Here is a 23,524-nt window from a genome sequence, read left to right as displayed (position 1 = left end):
TCCTGGGAAGCAGCAACCAGGTGACAGCCCATTAGAGATGCCTCAAACCTTCACTGCTCACCCTCCTGCACCCATGCCGGGGGCTCAGCACCTGCAGCCACAGGCCTCCTCCCAGGCACCCGGGGAGGCCCCATCCCTCCAGACTCCGAGTCTTGTACCTTCTTTGCACACATGGTGTCCCCAGCGATGCGCTCCACAACCGACCCAGCCTGACTGCTCCTTTGGAGGGGTCTGGGGACAAAACACCATCAGTAGAGGGGACAAGTCAAAGACAGCAGGGCCACGTCCCCCTGCCTGCACCCAGAGATCTCTCACCATCCCCTGAGGCAGTAACACCTTCTCAGCATCCCTCTGGATGCCTGAGGTGCCATCGCATCAGCTCCTGCTCCCTTCCCTCCTCCAGGTCCTTTGGGGATGGGCTGTCACCCTCCAAAGGTGGTGAGGGAGCATGGCTTTGCTTTACACCAGCACTAAAAGCCACCCAAGGGAGATGACCGTCATCCTTGGCCCACCAGGCCACAGCAGCCATTGGCCCTCTGCCCCCTCAGCAGCTCTTGGGCAGGGATTTGGGGGGCAGGAAGGCATGCACACACAGCAGGCCCCTTCCCTGCCAGCCCAGGGGGCCGGCTGGGCTTGTGGGTGCCCCCCAGCAGCCTCCCCTTTATAGGCATGCACTGGGGTCACTCAGGTGCCAGCTTCACTGCAGCAGAGCCCCGGCCCTTGCTGGCTGCAGAGAAAGGGGTGTTTTGCCCCCCCCCTCCACCCACTACCCCCCACACAGATGAAATTCCCCTTTGGGGGGTGTCTCTGCCATCTGTCCCCAGCCCGGGGAGGGCTGAGCATCACCAACCTGACATCCCAGGATGAGAGCTGGGGCACAGGGTGCAACCCTGCAGCATGAATTCTCCTTTGGGCTGAATCAGGGTGGGCAGAGGGGCAATTTGGGTGAACAGCCCTGCTTCTGAGCAGCCCCAGCCCCACACCTCCCTGCATCTGGCCTCCCCTCTAGTAAAAGCAGTGCTAACAGCAGGGCCAAGGCTTTGATGGTGCTGCAGCAGCCATTCTGGGCCACAGCGGGTCTGATCCCCCTTCATCCAATCCAGCCCACCCCCACCTCTCCTCACAGGCCTCTGCCCTGGCCTCTGCCCACCCCGGCAGCTGTCCTGGACCCTCTCCAGCTTCTCCATCTCCCTCTTGAGCCCATCCTTCTTGCTGTTCATCTCTATGCACGGAGCCTACAATCAGCCCAGACCCTTTGATCTTCTAGCCCATCCCCTTGGCTTCCAGGCTGTTCAGATTCCCCTGGTCAAAGTATTTCTATGGTTAAGAGGCCAAGCTGCGCCCTAGGTTCAAAACAGGAGACAAAGCAGCAGACAGTTCCCATACACCCTAATATTCGACACCATATGGAAAGCTAACAGCATTTCCTTCCTGACCCCACATCCAGAGGAAGAGCCTGGCTCAGAGCTTAGGGATTGCTCCCTTCTCTGGGCTTCTGCACAACCAGCCCCAACTCTGCCACATGGCCACCTGGATGTCAGGAAAGAGCCAGGTCCTGCTCTGCCTGGACAGACAGAAGTGGTGACCCAACAGCATAAAGGTCTCCACTGTGTTGACCCAGCCTGCACCCAGAACAGGGAGCCAGGCCAGCACAGGAGGGGCTCCCGGCCAGGCAGAGGGAAGAGTCCCAACAGTTGCAGGGCAGAGAGCAAAAGGACAGAGAGTTATCAGGGATAAAAAGATAAGGAATTTATTACACTTCCATTTTCAAAGCACCAAGACATGCCAAAAGACATTCATTTCCATCAGATATTCGGGAGAGCGGTTGGGCTGACAAAAGGCACTGCCTGGGGTCGAGGCCTCCCCAGCAAACACCCCAGCCCCACTGCCGGTGCCCAACAGCCACAACTGACAGTGCAGAGGGAAACTGAGCAAAACCGCCAGGTTTAATGCGCTCGCGCATGCCCTGGCAACAAACTCACAGCTTATCACTGCATGTGACAGGCACAGCAGAGTACAGGGCGGGGGTGGCCAGGTGCCCCACAAGACAAGGGAGCAGGAGGCCAGGCCAGGCCCTGGTGGAGACCGGGCCCTGCAGTCCCACCACAGAAACACCCACCCTTTGTCCGACACCTCAGAGCGGCACCTCTGCCAGGAGGAACCACTGCAACACCCGTAACAAAGACCAAGCACCGAAAATATCTAGGAAATTCATCTCCAGAATATAAAAATAGTTGAGGTTTTCTGAGGAATAAAATTCACTCCCTTGGAATCAAAGGGGTTAGCGCGCACGTACATTTATGCACACACACACACGCATACACACACACACACCTTTTCTGATCAACAAAGCACAGGTGACTCTCTGGCCTCCATACGTATAAAATAGGTAAACTTTGCCCAAATTAGAACCAGCTCCTCATGCTCATCTCTGCCTCCCCTCGCCTCCATGCCTCGTACACACAAAACACACAGCCCTGCCAGGTTACATTCAGTGCCGTCACATTCAAACCCTTCCTGAGCACAGCTCCCCTGAGCCACGAGGTTCACATGCCCCCTCCTGCACTGAGAGGAAAGGGGCAGCTGCAGAGGCCTCGGGCCTAGACGGGGGGATCACAGCTCTCTGCAGTGCAGATCCCCAGCACGCGCTGGGCTGGGAGCAAGCAGGCAAAGCACGCCGAGGCCCTACGCCTCCCCCAAGCCTTACCTAGCACCGGGGGAGGCTGGTGGCAGTCACGGCAGCCCAGCCCATGCAGCGAGACCCACCAGAGGGACACGAGCCAGCTCAGATGGAGGGAGGACACAGCAGCAGCACAGGGGGAAGCTTCGCAACCTCTGCAGTAGCAGCTGCCAGCAGCACTGAGAAGGGGGAAGGCCTGTTTCAAGACCAGGCCAGACCCCTGCTGCCTTTATACACGGCTCAGGCCAGAGATTTTCAGGCAGAGAGAGATGAATCCCACTTCCTCCGTTCCCATGCACCGAGAGGGGTCAGATCTCAAGGCTCTCCAGCCCAGCCTTCTGAGGCTTCCCCGGGGATACATGGGAGAGCTGCGCTAGGGTAGCTGAAGAGCAGCAAGTCTCTTTGGCAGCCAGGCTCTGCCTGAGAGCTGGGGGCCCCAAAGCATGCATGTAGCATCAGGCAGCACTTTCCAGCATGGTCTCAGCCCACGCCCTCTGCTGGGTAAAGTCACAAAGCTCTGCTAGCAGCAAGGCTCCGCGCTAGTGCAGAGCCCGTTTTGGGGGGGACACAGCCAGTAGTCAACACAGTGCAGCACTGGGGGAATCAGCATCCTTCAAAACAGTGGCAGTGCAGTAGGCACAGGGTGCTGGGTGACAACATTGTGTCACCAGTCCCGTTCTGAGGGCTCCCGGTAAGGCAGCCCCAGCTGAACAAAGACGTCTCTTTCAGTAGGGGTAGGCAGGATATGGCCAGACCCCACCTTAACGCCGCGAGGGCCTCGCACCACTGCTGAGCTGAGGGCATGCTCCGACAGACTCATGCCCTTGGTCTTGGCCAGGGCCCGCATGGAGCGGTTGAAGTGAGCCGAGCCGGTGAAGTAGAGCAGGGCACAGGCGAACTCGCTGTAAGGCACCACGATGATGTCCAGGCGCCGATGATGCTGGGCTGGCCCGGGGAGACGACACACCCCCAAGTACTTCTTTTGATCGCCGTTGTCCTCCTGGCTCACCAAGTCGTCTGTGAGGAAGCCTGGGGAGAGGGAGCAGACACAGAGAAGGGGCTGAGAGGCAAAGACTGACCCCCCCAAAGCTTCCCATAATCCAGAAAGCAACTGGAGTGTCCCATAATGTGCTGCAGGGTCCCCAAAACCAGCCTCAGCTCTGACAGCCCCACACAGCTAGGAGAAGCTGTGTTGAGCTGCAGCAATACTCCCTCCTTAATGCTGGTTGGGGAACTGCCACCGGAACAGGCCAGGAGCCAGGCACAGTACTCTAAGGATTTACAACATATCCTGCCTTTCGGGAAACCCATCGCCTGCCCCTCAATGGATGCCACTCACTTGTAGCTCAGACCTCATTGCCTCCTCAGCTCCTGCTTGCCCGTGCTGAGGGCTGCTTTGGGCATCCTGTGCCAGCCCCCAAGCCCTCTTACCGCTCCTGCGGAGGCTGTCGAGCAGCTTGCTGAACACCCCACGGTGAGACTGCCCATCGGGGTGAGTGACCAGCACATCCACGTCGCCACAGGTGGGCTTCCCCCGACGGTAGGAGCCACATGCCACACACACAAGCCCAGGGTTCAGGGCCAGGGCTGCTTGTCTGACCTTCAAGAATAGAAAGAGACGGATGAGGAGTTCGAGACCAGGTCTCTTCATCCCTCTCTTGAAAATTATCTTGCACCCTCCCTCATACCCTACCCTGCAGCTCTAGGGCCTCCATACAGAGCAAATGCTTAACAAACAGCAAACTGCCTTGGAAAGGAAGCCAGCCTGCTACCAGGAACCACATGAGCTTGGGTAGCTTCCACACAGTTCTGCCCAGCCCAGAGCCATACAATACAACGGTCTACTGTGATGCTGCTATGAAGCTGACCATCGGTCATCGGGCCAAGCTTGAGAGATGAAGCAACACTGAGTTGGCAGGGTAGGGCACAACCTGCCAGAGGCTTCAGTCTCTGAGAAAGCAGGAGGGCAGAGGATTTTCAGCTCTCCTTGTGGGCCAGGAGGGCAAAGCTCCCGCTGGCCACAAGGAGAATCAGCTGAACATGAGATGGTCACAGATCCCTGAAGCAGAGATGGGTTCAGAGCAAGTCTCCTCAGCAGGACCCAAGACAGAAGAGAATCTGCAAGCGCCCCTTGGACTCCACTCCTGCCTGGGTCTTTGCCTTTGAAGGAGAGCTAGGCTTCCTAAGGAAAACCACAAACATCCCAGCATTTTAGACTGAAAGGATGCCAACCAGCCATATATAAGCAGATCTTTCCATAATGCAGCCACCTCTGGGCTGGACCCCAGCCCCCGTTCTGCACAAACTGCTAGTTCTGATGGCTTCATTCATTAAATGCTTGAGAAGGTCCCCGGGCAGCAGCAAAGTATTCCCTGTCTGATTGTGCCAATCACCCTGCTGGCAACAAATAATTAGGGGCCCACTGACGAGGCCATCACAGGGGCTGGGGTTCAGAAAGGCTGTGTCCATGCCCACAGCCCCTTGTCACTCTTTAGGATCATCCTTCATTAGCAAGAGATAAAACCATTAACCTTTGCCCCAGAGGTGCTCCAAAAAGCCACAGGCCTTTCTCATGCGGAGCAACTCCTCCTCTGGTGCCCTTGCCCCCTTCTGACTTTAAATGAAGATTTCTAGAAAACTCCCAGCCCCACCCCAGAACCTAAAAGCTCCTCAGATCTCCCTGTGACAGGCAGCACAGACAGTGACTAATCCCTTATTCTCTCTCCTGGGCCTGGATCGGAGGTGTGTGCGTGTGTATGGAGGGGAGCACAGTAATCCCATCAAGCTAACAATAGACCCACTCCCAAGAGCCACCTTCTCGACCCAGCCTGCCTGGGAAAAGGACCACTCACCGCTGAAACGGCTAATCCGGCACACGGGACTGACACCCCAGCAGGAGCCTGGCAGGAGGGTATTCTTCGTGGCCAGGCCCTGTGGCCGAGTGACAGTGTCACGCTGGCTGCTGCTTCCATGGTGATCAGAGAGCACGGGGGTAGCAATGACAGTCTCCCCTAGCTCTCTGCTCACATTAGGGCACATTGGCTTAGCACCCCATGACCCTGGAGCATCATGGCTTACTAGAGCAAGCAGCACCCATTTGCAGCCTGAACCCCCTTTGCTTCCAATTAGGACACCCCTGTTCCGACACTATGCTTGACAGCCAGCTCACAGGGTGCTCACAAAGTGTTCACAGCTTCCTTTGGAGAAGCACCATGGAGACAGCTCAGGGGCCTTGGCTGCAAGCCAAGGTATCTCAGAGGAGATGAGGGACAGGGAAGGGAGCTGGGTACCTGGTCATCCCACCATGCCAATGCAGCCTTTTCCAAAGCAGGGGCAGGGTGTGGAACTGATGCCCAGGAAGTATCCTCCTCCTTGCCAGGCACTCAAACTGAACCTTCCTACTAGTAAAGCAGGTGTTTTTTGTGCCCATGTCCAAAAAGGGTCCCCCAAGACCTGACACCACTCAGAGGAGGTGCTGGAGAGCTCAGCTCTAACAGCGAGGGACCCTTCCACAGCCTGCATCCTCCCATCAGAGCCCAGCAGTCACTGCGCTCTGAGGTGCTGGGGCCAAGCTACTCACAGTCTGTTCTATTTCTGCAGCTTCCTCTCGAGGCATGCGCTCCAGGAAATCCGCATAGTGCTTCAGTCCCACGGCTTGCTGGCTGGTGAGAGATGCCTTGGTGCGGATATCATCCAGTGTCCGGAAGCCCTGGTTCAGATCGTGTGATGATACTCAGACATCTGCTGAGACTCTACTCCAAATGCTTTCAACTAAGATTTGAGGGAATTATATTCAACCTTTCTCAATTCCAGGCTAGGCACAGCTTCTGAGATCACATCACTTATGGTCTAGTTCCTAAGGAGAAGGGATTTAAGCAATCCCACTACCCATAGGCACCTCTAATCTCCACTCCACAATGACTTTGAATCTCAACTAAACCTGACAGAAGGGTACTGTTCTTAAGGCATGGTGTTCCTACAGCTTGCTGGAAAACAGGTGATGTAAGTAAAGGAAAGTATACAGTGTGAACACAACCATATTTTAGACAACAAAGAATCCAATCACAACACCAAACACTACAGAAAGGCAGGTTTCATTAACTCTGCTCAGAAAACAAACTGTTTTTAGAGAAAGAGCCCACCCAGTGGGCTGATCACTCATGTGACCAGCAGCTACAGCAGCCAACTGGCCAGCACACCAGCAACTGGATCACGAGCTTTCATGGCCAAGATGTCCTTGTCCAGGGCTGGCTCTCAGCAATGTCATTGCTACGCTACTTGAGCAGCACAAGATGAGCCCCAAGCAGTGATGCTAACCAAAAAGGCACTGTGCTCCCCATCTCCCTCTATTGCACATCTTCATCCTCTACCCCCCTCCCCATCCAAACTCAGCCCCAGGCACATGGGTTTCATTTTCCACTGAACACCCCCACACTGGAACCAAGCCTCGTATTTCCACCTGTAAAACCAGACCCAAAGCCCATTCCTGAATATTGGCCACCAGAAATTATTTGTGATGGCAATTCTCCTGTTGTCAGAAGTGGTTTTATAAGCCATAGTCTGGGAACCTCTTGTGTAGGCACTAAACTTACCTGTTGGTACCACATCTGGGCTGTCTTGACCCCTGCTCCCCAAATGTTGGAGAACAACTCCAGCACGGGCACATTCTCGCTGATGTGATCCAGCTTGCGCAGATGCCCACTCTCCAAGATCTCCAAAATCTTCTCTGCCATCCGCTTCCCAATCCCAGGAATTTTACAGGCTTCCTACACAAGGAACCAGAGGAGTTAGTGGCAAAGTGAAGGCCACAGACAAGCTGGAAAGCTGTTATCCACTCAGAGCCTGGCTACTCATCTGAACAGTAACTGATAAGTGGCAGGACTAGTTCTGTGTGCTGCTGTCCTCTCTGCACCAGCCTTACATACTCAATGCCAAGTGGAGAAAGACAAGCGTGCGGAAGAGGACTGAAACACTGACACACCTAATGGCTGGACCAACGCAGTCAATCAGGCCCAGATCCACCTTGTCTTGTATACTGTCTCTAGCGCTTGCCGTCTGGTGATGCTTGAGGGGAAGGCGTAAATGTCCCTGCATTGCGGCAGGGGAAGGCATTTCCTTCATGGGCGCTCAGATCTGGCCTTAAAAGGCTCAGACTCTACTTTTCTGGTGATCTGAAAACACTGCAGGTGGTTAATGAATACAACTTGTACTGGCTACACAACTTTCATCAAAACCCTCCCAGCAGGGAACTCCCAAGGCCTGAAAATAAGCTATTCCACAACGAGAAAAAGGGAGGGATTTGGCTCAAAACAGAGCCAAGATGCTAGGTCCATCTCCCTGCTCCACCATTCTGGGAAGGTGTTTTACCTGGTAGGAGGTGACCGGTTTGTGGTAGCTCTTGAGCGCATTGATGGCTTTGGAGTAGCCCAGAGACCTCCACTTGTCTCCCTGGACAGAATAGGCCTTTGCCAGCACTTCCAGCTTCTCTGTGATACACTGGTTGTGATTCTCCTTCTTGCTCTTGGAGGACTGAGCACAAACCCACTTGCTGACAGGCTGGGCCACTGTGGAAGAGCTGTCACTAGTCTCCTCCGATGATTTCAGAGGGTAGCAGCCAGAAATCAGTGCTTCCAGATCTCCCTGGGTGACACTAGCGTCTTCTCCTTCACTGTCTTCATCATCAGAGACTTTCTTTAGGGAAAGGTAGAAAAGTAGCCACATGAGAATAACTGCATGCCTTACATATGTCCCCTTGGCACAGGGTACTCCTGGGCATTAACCAACTTCCAAGGCACGCAATGCTCAAACTGCAGTCTCTGGAAGTTCTTGGTTACATGCACACCACAGATCCTAATGCCTCCAAGCTTGGTAGGCATCCTTTGAAGCTACATGCGCATCTGACGCACAAAACGCAGGAGACAGAGACTGCTGTCCAGCTGTGATCCAAATACATATGCACCTCCTATGGCCAAGCCTCTGAGACCTAACTGAGGTAAGACACTGGTTAAATGAGCAACAGTTGCCAACAGCTTGGTATGACAATGCTGAAATCCATCCTGGGGACTCCTGACTCCCTATTCCCACAGGGAAACCTTTCGCTGGTCTGGTGGCTGCATGCACACACCTCTCACACTCAGACTCAACATATTCCACCCCTGACACAAATCACAGGAGATATGTGTTGAACTCTGTTTACATGTTACTGACTAAAAATTTTACCAGGGTAGTAAATAACCACCCCCCATTTTTCCCCATGGCTATCTGCAAGAGAAAAGGGGGAGGGAGGAGTGAGACAAAGGACTCCACATTCCTCAGTGACAGAAGAAAGAACCAATGTATACATTTGCTGATACCCTCAGCATTAGGATGCCTCTGTGTGGACTTAAAAAAAAAAAAACAAAACAGTAAGCCTTGGCTTCAGGTAAGGAACAAAAGGGGATAGAAGTGGGAAGCTGAACAGAGGCTTTGTAGCCTGCTTTGCTCACTGGGGTTCCCCTCTCTCCTGATGTATAAACACATGAGCTCAAGAACAGCCAAGAGCTCCTCTACTGTGAAAGCAACTTCAAATCAGCCCTGCAGTTACATGTGGCACAGAAGTCCTGTTATGAGTTTCTGATGAGTGTCAGCATGACTAAGGCAGAGCCAGCCTCTGGTTCTGCTGGCTGGGGAGTCTGGCTGTCTCCAGACAATTCCTGCAGGATCTGCAAGATAGAGCTGAAGTCTTTAGGGAGAAGAGACAGGATGTTCATTTGCTTTCCCTTTTGTAACCTAGTTTTACAAACTCTGCAAAATGGGTCAGACTGAGACTTTGACAAACTAGTTTTATTCACCTTGAAACTTTGTACGTGTGACTCCCTTAGGACACTCTTCCCTCTGAGGGCCACAAAGCCTTAGAGTAGGCAGACTGGCTAGCAAGTGCCTTAAGAGCATTTAAGGAGCACACAACCCAGCACTATGCAGATGTCTCCAAAGTCGGAGCATGCAATTCCCACTTTCTCAGACAGCAGTGTCAGAGAGGTGAAATGGCACACAAACCCCAGAATCTCCATGCTTTGCCAAAGCTGATGGATTCCTTACAAAAACACGTGCAAATTCAACTAGTCCTGTGAGCTTCTAAGATACTTCCGGATCCTACAGCAGCTGACTGCCATTGTGTGCTAGAGCTGGGTGAGAATGGGATGTGCACGGTTTGTCTGGAGCAGAGCACAGGACCCAGGATAGCAGCTGAAGGCCAGCAGTTGAGGCAATACACCACTTGAGAAGGAGGCAAGCAGCTTGGAGCAACAGCCCCACAATTCAGTCAGTGAGTAACTGGCACAACTTGCAAATGCTGCTCTGCAGGAAACTACCGACTGGTAACAGGGTTCCCTCACAGAGAGCTCACACCCAAACACAGAACCTCCTGGAGCAGCCCTTGTTCAGTGTAAAATACCGGAACACTCACCGTATCCTAGAGAACAACATCCACCCAAGCTAGAAGAGACTCTGCGCTTAAATGAAGGCTATTTCCAAGTTAAGAGTTCAGCTTCAGCTTTTCTGCTGTAGCTAGGTCTTAAAAGCAGTTGGCACTGTCTTTAAAGTATATTCAGTGGATTCCTCTCTCCTCCCCAAATTTACCTTGTCCTAAGCTTGGGCCAAGAGATTTTGCTCCAGGGTCTACAGATGGTTCTGTGCATACTGCACATACTAACCACGGAAAATATCATTGTTTGAAACAACTTAAAAGAAAAAAAGCAATAAGGTTTCACACCGACTCTAACTGCTGTCCGACCACTAAAGTAAATGTGAGCAGAAAGCAAGGCAGCTGCCACGGGACCTGTAAGAGTACAAAAGCCCTTTCCTTCAGTTAACGGTGAGATTCGTTAATAAAGATTGTCACTAAATTAACCAGAGTTACCAGAAACAACAAAGATGGGGTAACAGCAAAGGTGATGAAGAGATTAGAAAGCAGCAGCCAATTCTGCCTGTGACATGCTGGATAGTAAGTCTGAGAAGGGATCCCTCACACACACATTCAAGAGACAGGGAAAGCCCAAAACAAAGGAGCCCTCAGTGGGCTGCCAGCTAGGGAGTAACTGCAGGGTTTTATGAAACAGAATCAGCAGCTGTGATTTTGGAGCGTGCTGGCAAACACAGCATCAGAGCACTACGATACGGCTGCAGCTCTCAGAGGTCTGGGGTAACTTTGCTACAGATAAATCTGGATGATGCAACTCCAAAAAAAATTCAGCAAACTTGAGCAAAATGCAGAAAAAGAAAAGAAAGCTAATGTCAGGTCTGGAGAAGGTGACTCACAGCAGAGGCCACTAATAACCCAGCATGGATATTTTAAGCACAACACACAATCATTTGAGTGGCAACCTGATCCACTACACATGTGTCTGAGTGGGGTGCTTGCCAAGGAGCAGAGAATGGGTCAGCATGGCTCAAGCAGGAACACAAGATGAAATATCAGAGTTTCCTGAAAGGGAGATATTCTCAGACAGGGAATATTCCCCAAAAGGAGGCAGAGGAAACATGATCACCAGAGTGAGCCTTGGCCTGATCAAAGCACCAGGACTGCTTCTGCTGGAAATGTTTTGATGGAGACAGGAATTTAAGGAGTGTTTTTTCCACTTTTAACAACTAAAAGGGACAAAGAGAAGCAGTAACCATGTCCGCAGCCCAAATCCGCCAGCACCAATCCACTGAAATATCCAAACACCTTTACTTCGCTGAGGTATTCTGGCGTTGTAGCACTGCAGGGATGCTCTTAGCCAACAAAAGCAGTATGCAGGACCCATTCATAAGAACGGCCTGTGCTGGAAGCCTCACCTCAGCTGGCTGCTGCTGTCCAAGGATGCCCAGGGTTTGCGGCAAGGAATCCCCCAAGCATGCTTCAGCCTTCGGTTTCACAGCTCCCACGCCTGCCTGGGGCTGGATCTCTTTGCTAGCCAGGAGCTTCTGCTGCTGCTGTTTCTGCAGTTCTCCCTCCTCCAGGTACCTGCCATGGATCAGATGCCTTAGCATAGGAGCAGGAAGACTTCTCAGCCCCCAGGTGTTTGACTAGGAAATCCTTCCGCACTGTTTGGGGATGGAGGAAACAACCAATATGAATTTTGCTCTCTCGGACCACAGATTCATTACTCTGGTCTTGGCTCAATCACCCAGTTTCCATTCACTTCGCTGACCTGCAGCTTCCACTCCTATGTACCTCAGTATTAGACTCTTCCTCCAAAGCTCTGCCAATATGTTTTGATCCTAACCTGCAGCTGCCTGCTGCTCCATTCCTTGTTTCCTCATGTGCCTAGTAGTCAGTTCTCTCTCTAATTTTCATCTGCAATAAGCAAGAAACAGCATTTAATTCTCAGCATTTCTAAAAAAAATCTTCTTGCTATCACTGATGGTTTAGGAAGAGGTGCCTTTAGCACCTGTAGCAAGCAATAGTACTCCTGTTAGCATTCCTGGGCTCTACTCCAAGTTCTGTTACCCCACAGACCAGCAACTAGTCACAAAGCCACTAAATTTCATGAACTGTATGGGGAGAAATTACTTTGAGCCATGCCCAAGGGACCTGTAATGAGCTGCAGTCTGAGATCTTGAGCAAAGGTGAAATACCAGTGCAGTTCAGTTTGGAATAGAGGCACTGTGGGGAAGAACGACAGCCTAGGATTTGCATACCTGCGAGGGATAAAGATGCTGTAGCCAGTGGTACTCAGCAGCTTCTGGTCTCTAATGCAAGCACTTAGCCAGGATGCCTTCACTAGCTGCAACCCTGAAGGTAGCTTGGGTAATTTAAGGAGCCGAAAGGCTCGATCACTGTCCATGTCTTCAGCCACAACGACATGCGTCACCTCTGAGCAGAGCTGGTTGAGGACCCGACCCCCGTTCTGGACAATTTGCTTGTGGAAGATCTCTGCCCTAGCTTGGCCAATACCAGCTCGCAACACGTAGGCGGTAACTGGTTTCAGCCACTCTGCTGAGGAAAAACATGGGGGCAAGAGGTCAGTGTGAGAGAAAGACTGTTCCAAAGCAGCCGGGCTACATATCTCACGTGGGACTCCTTGGGACCAACTGTGGCAGGCAATCTTTGAGGGGTGCCAGCCGCAGGCCTGTAGCTGGACACACCAAAGCTTGCCAACCACGGCCTCTATAGGAAAAGCACCTGGACCAGAAGAAGCCTTTAGGACAACCGCACCTCCAGTTAACAACTGGGATACGAGCATTATATGCGCATCGTGGGCAGACTGGACTTACCCTCAGGCGCCCCTGTTCCTTCCCCTTTTGTGATCTTTGGAGGGACGCTCTTGCACGAGTCATCCCTCATCTTCTTCCTCTTGGGAAAGGCTTTGACAATCCCTCGCGGCTCCATAGGCTGCGCACCGCTTCCCTGGGGGAGGTTAACGCTGCGAACGCCAGACACCGCTAAAAAAGATGAAGGTTGCTTAGAACAGTATCACGCGAGCAAAACAAGCCAAGCTTCGCTCGTTTGGCTCACGGTCTATGTGGGCTTGGCGGGGGGGGGGCTTCTCGGCGCTACCTTCCCAAAACGCACGCCCTGAGGGAAACACCTGGAACACAGAATTTCAGGAGGATCTGAGGCAGAAACCGCTAGAAAGCCACTTAAGACGAACCTGCTCGAGTGCCCTGGAAACCACTAAAAGCAGGTGCTCGTGACCGGGGGGGGGGGGGACGACACGCACACTATTTTAACGACGGGGAGCTCGCTCCTTCCTTCGCTCCTTCCTTCCCTCCTTCCTTCCTTCCTTCCTTCCAGCCCGCCCCAAGACTGGATTTCGCCCGGATTTTTCCGCGAGGGAAACACCCCCGGCGGCAGCTCCGCGGCCGGCCGCCGCAAGGAGCCCCCAATCCGCCTCCAGCCGGGACCGCAGAGCTGGCAAAGGCCCCCCGCGCCCGGACGCCGCGCAGGGAGCCGCGGGGGAAGCCGCCGGCGGCCGCGGGGGCTCCGCGCTGCGCCGCTCTCCGACGGGCCCGGCCCGCGGCGATGGCGGCGCTTCCGGGCGGCGGGCGGAAGCGCGCGCGCTGCCATGGCGACGGCGCGCGGCCTCCATGGCGGTGCCGAGCTGGCTGGAGCGGCTGCGGGCCGCCCGCAAGACCGCGCTGGTGCAGGACGGTAACCGGCGCCCTGCGGCCGCCTCCAGGAGCGCTTAGCGGGGCGGGGGGTGGGGGGCCGCTGCCGGGGAACGGCTCGGGGCCCTGCGAGCCCGCGGCGGGGGACGGGGCCCGGACTGGGGCGCGGGGCCGCACACCCGGGGACGGGGCCCCAGTCTGGGGAGGGGGGGACAGGGGGCCCCAGTCTGGGGGACAGGGGCCCTGATTAAGGGACGGGGCCTCAGTGGGGGGAGGAGGGGGGGAAGAGGGGGCCCATCTAGGGGACAGGGCCACACACCCAGGGACAGGGGCCCTGATTAAGGAACGGGGTCTCAGTCGGGGGGGGGGGGACAGGGGGCCCCAGTCTGGGGGACAGGGCCACACACCCGGGTACAGGGGCCCTGATTAAGGGGCAGGGCCTCAGTCAGGGAGGGGGGGGAAGAGGGGGCCCATCTAGGGGACAGGGCCACACACCCGGGGACGGGGCCCCAGTCTGGGGGGGACAGGTGCCCTGACAAGGGGGGGAAAGGGCCACACACCCAGGGACCAGGTCCCTGACCAGGGGACAGGGCCACACACCCGGGGATAGGGCCCCTGTCTGGGGGGGATGGGGCCACACAGCTGGGGACTGAGTCCCTTACCAGAGAAGAGGGCCATACACTAGGGGACAGGGGACCTGATGAAGGGACAAGGCCCCAGTCTAGGGGGGGGGGACAGGGCCACACACCTGGGGACCGGGTCCCTTACGAGGGGACTGGGTCCCTGACAAGGGGACAGGGCCACGCACCCGGGGACAGGGCCCCTAACAAGGGGACAGGGCCACACACCTGGGGATAGGGCCCCTAAGAAGGAGACAGGACCGTACACCCAGGGGCAGGGCCCCAGACTAGGGGACAGGGCCTCAGAGAAGGGGCCCTGTCTGCCTCCCACCCTCATCGCCCGCCTTGCCTCCAGGGAAGAGGAAGGTCCACTATCTGTTTGAGGATGGCAAAGAGATGGCTGAAGAGTATGACATGAAGACGGGTCAGTTAGTGAGTAAGTGACGCTCTCCGTTGGTTCCTGGCTGCCGCAGGCTGGGGCATCTTGCCGTAGCAGGGTGACGCAACTGGGCACTGCTGTGTGCATGTGGCAGCAGGTCTGCGCTCGCAAGCCTGGATTAGTCTCAAGAGGAACCTCCTGATTAGGAACAAGTTGCTCCCAAAGGGCCCAGAGGACAATTCTGCCTGTAGCTCTGCTGAAATTTGTAGAGATGTAAATAAGGTCCAGCTTGGGCCCAGGGATCTCTCACTTCCACGGCATAGCAGACCTTGTTTTAGCCCAAGATCTCTCCCCGCTGTCACAACAGACTTGAAGGAACTGAATGGGATTGCCCTGTTTGTAGCATGCGCCAGGGTGAAATATGCTTTTTGGCAACTTCTGCAACCGCAAATAGGCAAGATGTCAGTTTGGGTCTTACCCAAAACTACATCAACTGAGGTGTGGCACCTGCTGCAAGCCCTCTGTGGGTTCAGCACTGACTAGCAAAAAAGAGAGATGCTCAGTGCCGATTTCCTGACTTTAGGAATTGGCCAGCTAACTGATCCACTTACACCTAAGTGGAAATGACTGGAATTAAGGGAAAAGGTGTATCACCTCAATGTGCTGGGCAACTTGATGGAGTACTTTTTATGGAATGAAATAATGAAAAACCTCCTTCTCCTTTCCACAGGTAGAAAATGGCGAGAGAAGAATGCCTTAGGGGGCTCCGGCAAGTGGCAGGTTGAGGTGGGAGAGCCAACCTCGCCGCTCGTGGGAACACTGGAATCAGAGCTCATAAAGGAAAGCAGCTCCAATGTATGTAAGGGGTCTGCAGGCACCACTCCACCTAGAAGCACCTAGCCTTGTGCTTGCAGCAGTAGCTGGTAGACTGCTGATCACTCACAGCCCCACGAGACAGCCTAGCCAGCTCAGCACTCTACTGCAAATCATCCCAGAAATGTGGGGCTGGGCAGAAAGAGGGCACAGCTTAGTTTTTTGGGGGGTCTTCAAGAGGTTTGTAGTTTCCTTAAGTAGAGAAACTGTCTACATTGCTGTTTCGGCTTCTGAAAAGTAGCCTAGAAGAAGGGCTGGTGCCTGGACAAGTGAGTGGATGGAAAGTAGGGGCAGCGATGATGAGAACATGACACATGCAGTGTGTAGCGCTGCCTGTTTCAGCTTCACATCCCAACAGCTTGCAAGGCAGAGGCGTTAGTCTCTGATCTGAAACACAAGTACAGACCTGCACAGCAAACTGGGACACAGCCAGGACCGAGTTCAGCAGGTCCCTAGGGTAAGGAGAGCTCAGTATGCAGTTGCCTGCGAGGAAGAGGCCCGGTTTCCATGTAACGCTGTCGTGCAAGACTCCCTCATTGAATGCTCTCAGTCTCCTACAAGCAGGGCAGGCAGTGAGTGCCCTGGGTAAAGGCCATGCCAGAGCAGTGCCAGCTCTAGGAGACTGATGCTCAGGCAATTTGAGCTTTCCCTGCTCTGCTCCAGTGTGAAAAAAGGGCTGCCCTGGGTGAAACCTCTCAAGACAGCACAGGAAGAAGGGCTAGGGAAAAGAGAGGACACAGCTGGAGGGGCCTTGCTAAAGGTACTTGTTTGCTGCAGCCTGTCTTCATGAGGAAGGATACCCTGACCAGCTTCCAGTGGCGGATCCGTAACCTGCCCTACCCCAAGGAAGTCTACAGTGTCTCTGTGGAGAAGGAGCAGCGCTGCTGTGTCGTCCGGACCACCAACAAGAAGTCAGTAAGGACAGCACTGCCAGTGCTGAGAGTCCCTTGGGGTGGGCTGGCACAGAGGACAGGCTAGTGATTGCGCAGGGGATGTGTCATCTCTTGTCTTTAGGATCTGGTATGCAAGGACTGAGCAGCCACAGCCAGTACACACAGCTGAGTGTCTCCTCCTGTCTGACTTCCGCTCCCGGGTACCCCAGACATGTTTCTAGTAAAGCCCCTCAGCTCTGTGCTGACCTTCACAAACTGATCTCACAATTCCAGTAACACGGTGTTTGCTCTATCCTTTCACTGTCAAACATCGCTTCCATTTAAAAAAAAAAAAAGAAAAAAGGACCCCCACCAACCTCTTGAAGCTAGAGCATGCAGCTCTGGATGGAGCATTTGGATGACAGTTTGATCTAATCATTTTTTGGAATGCATGGAGCTGTAGGATTCAACAGGTATAGCGTAAGTCATGTGGGCATCCAGGGAGACCTCCCTCTGTAAACCTGTCCTGTAGTTATAAGGCAAATGATACAATCCGGAGGTGGCAAGAAGAAAACTCAGAATCTTGAAAGAAAGCGCTACAGTATTCTACAGAAGGAAATTGAGATGGGAGAAAAAAAAAAAAAAAAAGCTATTAAACATCATCTTATACAGTGTCATCGCACAGCTTTACCCATGGAATGAGAGATGTAGTGTGCCTCAGAGCTTTCACAGCCTCAGTGAAATGAGCAGGCACGGGCTGTGGTAATGGGAAGAATAGCAAGGAGGGATTATTAGGAGAACAAGGGAGGTTACTGGAAGATAAATGAATGCCATTTACAAACTGGGGTACTACGCCAATATGGAAAGGTGGGCAAGCTGCCCTCTGCTTGCCTTCTTTTCCCAATGTCACTGTAGAATAGAGAAAGATCAGTCATGGATAAAAACAACCCCAATATTTTCCAACTTGCTTCCCGCCCTCTTTAAGCTACTCCTTGTAGCTGGCTGTAGGTGGTGCTATTGGCAAAGAACTCACTCCACTTTGGCCACTTAATGCCTTTCAGATACCAGAAACCACAAGTCTTTAGGTAAGGGTTTACCACATCAGAGGCAGTGACAAAGGGATGTTTGAATTCTGCACCTGAGCACACCTGGACACTTACAAGCAGAAGGAGGTTAGACAGAGGAAGAGGCATCTGTCCCATGAAAACAGCAAGCAGTTACAGCTCTACTCCAGTGAGATGCTGGCCTGAATCCATGCAGAGGGATTCACAGGGGAAGAGTGGCCATTTAGTAAGGAGACCTATATAAACAGGACAAGTTAATGAGAATCTCATCAGCCATACATGGGTACCCATGGAGCTATGATAGGAAACGAGTATGTATCACAAACAGGCTTATCTACTCCCAGTCCTACTAGTTGTAGAGTGTATGTGGGAACTTCCTTGCCTGCTCTAAGGTGCTCTAAGGTTATAATGTACCCACTGAGGTCGTACCCTGCCTGACAAAGCTTTTTGTACTACCTTCTGGACCACAGTAGAGTCCCCTGACAAGCAGTACACACCTGCACACTTGTAGACTAGTGTGGGAGATAGCTGAAGAATCTGAAAGCTGCCCATGGCCTGCAGATGAAGGCTAAGGGCTTCTGGGATTAAAGCTGTAAAGTCACCTCTGTGCGACAAGAACCACCTGGCTGTCAGTAGGAGCAGGGACAAACTCCAGCACCAGAACACTTGGTGCAGGCTCCACGATATCTTAGGTCATTTCTCCTGGGTCTTGGCCAGGGCAAGGCACCACTCAGCAGCTAATTCCAAGATAGCAACAGAGGCATGGAGTCCATAGGGAGAGTGCACATCACTACAGGAGAGAAAGGAAGCTTCAGAGCCTCTCCAGCCCTTGGAAGTCAGCCACGTTGCTTCTGAGCAACAGAGCTGCACTGACCGCCAGCTGGAGGCTCAAGCAATGGGATGGGTTGCCAAGTCATTACCGAGTAGCTCAGTTCTAAATTCTCAACATAGCAGTAGCAGTTTTCCCTACAGGCTGATAAAAAGTGGGTTTCCGGTAGGAAAAAATAGAGGTGACTTCACATATGCACTGTGGATCTTGGGCCAGGAGCCAGGCTCAGAGTGCAGTACTGCCCTTGGCCATGGGGTGAGAGACGAGGGCAGAGAATCTGCCTGCCTCAGCAGGGATAACTACCCATCAACCGCTTCCCCAGCCTAGACAGGAGCTCTTCACTTCCACCAGTCACTCCCGTTCCCTCTGGCCACGGCAAGGGCTGCTCAAGTGGGATTTACTTAAAACCTCTTGCTGTAAAATAAATCCATTAAACTAAACTCTAAAAACAAACCCAGAAAGCCTCCTCCCCAAACGCCAAACCTGATTCAATTATTGTAGTGAGAGGCAGTGGTAATGTTAGGAGGAGGAGGGGGTGGCCAGGCAGATCTGGTTTCCTTTGATCTTGTCACAGATTTTAGTTTGAGGCCAGCCAAAGCCATTCTTCTCCCCTTCTCCTTAGTCCTGCGGCAGCAGAATGCTGCTGTTTCATTGATGACTCCCAAGGCCCTTTGAAACAGTGGTTTTTTTCTGTGTACTGCTTTTTTTTTTTTTTGTCTAATCGGTAAGAAGTTAACACTTCCTTAACATGTCTTTGTGTTCATCTAATCTCTGCTGTTTAACCTTTGACATCTCCCTTATTATCCATGTCTGCCACCTTTTCCAAATACCGACAGCAGTGACAACACAGAACGGTTTGAGCCCTGCGGTAACAAGCTGCGTACATTCCTCCCACTGCACCAGGAGAGCCATTTGCCCTTTGTAGCTGTTTTCACCGTGACTTGGAAAATAAACTGCAATTTGGGCAGAGGTAGCTAGAAAGGCCAAGCTTCACACACAGCCAGCTGAATGGAGAAGAAACCCTCATGGCATGACAGCAGCCAGTGCCAGCTCCAGTTCAGCTCTGGGCACCTCAGTACTGACTACAGGCCAATTCCTTGGGGTGGATTGCCCACGGAAGTATTGGAAGAGTCTGCAAACCCAACTATGCCTCTAGGTGGGCATAGGACCACCAGCTAGTGTATTTGATGAAGCCCCAGAGAGAAGCAGGAGATACAGGTCAAGTCATGGCAAGGAATAAGGGTCTTGGCCAAGCTCAGAAACAGATGAAGAAGGTTCTGGTCGCAAAACCTTAGGAAACCTCTTAGCTGCCTAGGTGGCTTGTAACCCCTCCAGTTCTGCCTGAAACATAGCCCTTTCCTTCATATAGAGCAAAGCCCAAGGTTTGGTGTGTGGAGAAACGTGGGTTGGGTAGGGAGCTGGCAGAAACCTCTCTATCCTCTACCTAGATATGAGAGGTGATCACGAAATGGGGATAGATACCAGGGAAAGAGCAACCAGGAGAGCTGGCTGGAGAGTGCAAAGCACCAGGACAGCCAGCAAGGATGTTGCATGGAAATGCTGTGGAGCAGTGGCTCAGGTGACTGTGAACAGCCACACCTGGAGCTCCATGCCCAGGGGTATGTCTTGAGCACCACAGAGGCATCAAAGCAGGAGGTGATCCAGGAAGCACAGTAGGAGCAAGCAAGGGGCCAAAGGATGGGTTTAAGGAGGGACTGCAACAAAAAAACATGCATCACCCAGGAAAGCAACAGCCATGGGGCACAAGGGCTTTGACAGCTGTTTTGGCAGGAGCTAATGGAAGCTGGTACTTATGGGGGATGAGAGGAGGTGAGCAAGGACAAAGACAAGGGACACCTTCCAGTATGGCTGAGTACTCTGTCCCTAGCTGTGCCTGCCTGGCACTGCTTGAAGGCAGGCTGGAGGAACCAAGCCCACTCCTGGAAACTAAAGCCATTCAGAACTTTGGAGGTTTGTTTCCAGTGCTCCCACAGCAGCCTGGGGGATCCAGCAGGCACACAGAATGGCACAGGGTCCTCCTGCCAACCTCGAGGGGTCCATTGCTACCAGCTACCATCCTGGGAGCTTGCCTGCTCACTGCAGACCCCAGTGCCCTGCTTGCATGAAATGAAGGCAGAGAAGCAACAGTACATCTTGCAAAGCAGCGCTGAATAGCTGAGCACTGCTAGTAGGGGAAAGGGACCCCATGTTTCTTGTTTGTCTCTCTCCTCTCATATGCAGGTACTACAAGAAGTTCCCTATTACTGACCTGGACAGATACCAGCTCCCCTTGGATGCAGCTGCTCTGAGCTTCACCCATGCCAACAACACCCTGATCATCACGGTGAGATTTTGGCTACATGGAAAAGAACTTTGCCCTTCTCTTCATATCCACAAAGTTAAATTCTTACATACAGGGAAGCGAGACAGAGCAGGGAGATCTGCTGAGGGTCATTGATGAGCCCCCTTCTCTGTCAAACAGTCAGTGAGAGTTTCAGGTTACACCGGGCATGCTGACACTGGACAGGATATCCCAGGCCCAAGGAGGGGCCCTGCTTGCTGCTTAAGGTGATTTGCAGGTGGAAAAGTATCTGTAATGCCCCATTTTCCATGTGTCCAGGCCTGGACAAGCCTCCCCTCTCAGTAGCAGTAAGTTTCTCTTTTCTCAAAGCATACTTTTTCATGCTCTGTGCATGAGTGTTAGAGTCCAAAGGACTGCTACACTTCGAGGTTTCTCAGCGTTAAAATCCCTGCTGCTTTGTGCCAGAGAAGATGTACAAGGCAAAAGTTAGAGACTAGCAAAATAAAGACTTACCTGTTGGAAGGAGCATCCAGAGGCAGGTGGATGCTTTTCCGCAGCAGGTGCTTGTCTTCTCAAATGTAGGAGCTAGCTACCAAGAGAGCACCCATCCAAGGGAAGCCTCGCAGCAGAGCTGGGGGTGCATATGCAGAGGAAATAAGCCAAGAGTATCACCTTGAGCCCTTCTAAGCTCCTGCCTGTTACAGGCCAAACCCTTGCCAAAAGGCACCTGCATCCATTACTAAGCTGCAGCTGAGTGAGGGGAGTCTGAGGGGAGAACAGAGGAACTGCAACTCTTACTTCTCTGTCTGCCTTTTTTAAAATGTATGTTTATATGTATATAAAACATGTGTGTATAACTAGCAAGCACACCAGGGATCTGCACAACACAGCTTGCCAGGATATTCCAAAGGTGTTGGTGGGTGCCAGGACTTCATAGTCAATGGGGAAATGTTACTTGCACTGTAAAAGCTGCACCAGATCCTGGCAAACGTCCCTAACTTGAGAGCATCACCTCTCCAAACAGGTAGCTGATAACAGAAAGGCTTCCCCTGGTAAGAGAGCCCCAGCTGGGCTGGTACCACCTAGAAAGAGCAGCGCTAAAAACCATACTGTTGCTTGTGGCTTGGCCTGAGTTAGGCTGCTTGGATGAGAGGACTAACAGGAGGGCTGAGAGCATCTCTCTCTCCTGCAGTACCAGAAGCCCAAGGAGATCCTGGCTGCAGAAGAGGAGCTGCAGAAGGAGCTGAAGAAGATAAAGGCAGCAAACGATGACGACAGCGAGTGTAAGACCCAGTAGGCAGTGGCTGCTGGGAGGCTGGGGTGGGGGGCAGCTCTCTGGCACAGCTTCATGGTATTTATTTTACTTTTGGTAATAAAAATTAGTCCTGTTAACAGAGCAGTTTGAGGAATCTTTGCAGGCCCTGGGAAATGGCAGGGCAGTCAATCTCATTCCAGTCTGGTCTGCTGGTTTACACAGACATTTATGATCCTTCCATGAGTTGTGGAAAGCTACAACAGGAAAAGGAAGTGTGCTGCAGCCTCAGCCAGAAGCCCCTTCCCCATCCTCAGTGAGCAGAAGCAGCATGAAAGCTGGGTAGTTCCCCATGCGAATTCCCTCTGCCACTATCACTGAAGGCAATAAATGGGGAAACTCAGACTCCCTCTTGATACCCAATACCTGCTTGGGATGTGCTTAGAAGCAGCTCTCTCCTGTGCTGTTGCTCAGGGTGCTCGTTTGCACACTTAGGAGGATACCATGGTGAGCCTGGTATCTCTGCAAACAGTATCAGAGCTTTGACCTGAACGGGGAACAGCCTATGAAATAGGGTGAACAAGATACCCAGCTGCTTCCTTACCACCAGCTGTTTGCAATGCAACATGCGCAGCAGCCCTGCGTTCTGCAGAGTACAGGAACTGAAACGCAGCTCCCCTCATTTGCATGGCACAGAGGGGAAAGGTAGCAACGAGGCTGTCCAGCTAGCTTCGGAGTAGCAGCAGCCCACCCTTTCCATGGCTGGGCACAAGCATAACCCATTGCAAGCTTCACTGGGGAGTCAGCATGGGGAGAACATGCCCCCGGTAGTGCTGCCTTATCAACACACCCCCCAACCTGCTACTGTCTCCAGCCCACACGAGCCATCCCTACAGATTTATGCATGTCTTTTCATTCCCGGTTCATATCTGAAAAGCTTCTGCCTAAATACTCCTACTCCTAAGTGAGCAGGTCATGGGCTCCCCGCACAGCTCACCTGATGAGGACTGCTTTCAAACTGCAAAAGCTCCTCAGAGTCCAGGTGGCATGTTCTGTTATACCCAGCAGCGAGGGATAACTGGGTAACTCCAGCTCCCATCTGCAGAGTCCTGCCAAGAGGATGGAGTCACCATCCACTACCAGAGCTCAGCACAGGCAGTGCACCAGCCCCACTTGCTCAGGCAGTTTCCCATACCCCAATGCCACCAAAGGCTGGATGGTGCAGCCTTCTACACACCAGTGCCGACACCCCCATGTGGCTACAGCTCAGCTCTAGGCTTCAGCCAGTGAGAACTTAAAAGCAGCTACAAGAGTGCAAGACCCATCAACATGGGCTGCAGAGTGGAATAGGTGCCACCAGGATGTCAGGACTGGCAAGCAGCAGTGTTGACAAGCAGGGCTGTCACAGGAAGACAGTCTCCCACACCAGTGGCACCGTTCACCCGCTTGGCTGACATACGGCAGCTCATTCCTAGTCTGGGCCTTGCCAGTAAAGAACCTCTCCTCCCACCTCACATCTACTCCACTTCCTTCACAGCCTCTCCCTGGGGACTCTCCCAAAGACATTTGGTATCTGCATCTCC

The 23,524-nt window shown here is 53.0% G+C and overlaps 2 protein-coding genes across 4 annotated transcripts; one reads left to right on the top strand and one right to left on the bottom strand.

The window, feature by feature from the left end:
* Positions 1-1,734: 1,734 nt before the first annotated feature.
* On the bottom strand, positions 1,735-13,643 carry POLL (DNA polymerase lambda). 3 transcript variants are annotated; one of them, XM_067300157.1, is made up of 9 exons: positions 13,363-13,643; positions 12,917-13,084; positions 12,341-12,638; positions 11,495-11,663; positions 8,048-8,371; positions 7,273-7,446; positions 6,261-6,389; positions 4,112-4,280; positions 1,735-3,709 (listed from the first exon to the last, which is right to left on the bottom strand). In XM_067300157.1, exons 2-9 carry the CDS (start codon positions 13,029-13,031, stop codon positions 3,345-3,347), a joined length of 1,743 nt encoding a protein of 580 aa, XP_067156258.1. In that variant the 5' UTR covers positions 13,032-13,084; positions 13,363-13,643; the 3' UTR covers positions 1,735-3,344. The 3 variants fall into 3 exon arrangements, with proteins under 3 accessions (XP_067156258.1, XP_067156257.1, XP_067156259.1); XM_067300156.1 differs by having other exon boundaries at positions 12,917-13,643; XM_067300158.1 differs by having other exon boundaries at positions 12,341-12,635; positions 12,917-13,643.
* Positions 13,644-13,692: 49 nt separating this feature from the next.
* On the top strand, positions 13,693-22,073 carry DPCD (deleted in primary ciliary dyskinesia homolog (mouse)). Its single transcript, XM_067299549.1, has 6 exons — positions 13,693-13,793; positions 14,726-14,806; positions 15,480-15,604; positions 16,400-16,533; positions 20,629-20,731; positions 21,882-22,073. Exons 1-6 carry the CDS (start codon positions 13,730-13,732, stop codon positions 21,984-21,986), a joined length of 612 nt encoding a protein of 203 aa, XP_067155650.1. The 5' UTR covers positions 13,693-13,729; the 3' UTR covers positions 21,987-22,073.
* Positions 22,074-23,524: the final 1,451 nt, after the last annotated feature.

This window comes from Apteryx mantelli, chromosome 7 (assembly GCF_036417845.1).
Source record: "Apteryx mantelli isolate bAptMan1 chromosome 7, bAptMan1.hap1, whole genome shotgun sequence".
In the NCBI taxonomy this organism is placed as follows: Eukaryota; Metazoa; Chordata; class Aves; order Apterygiformes; family Apterygidae; genus Apteryx; species Apteryx mantelli.
The sequence above is the reverse complement of the archived record's forward strand: the minus strand, read 5'-3'. Positions and strand labels throughout refer to the sequence as shown.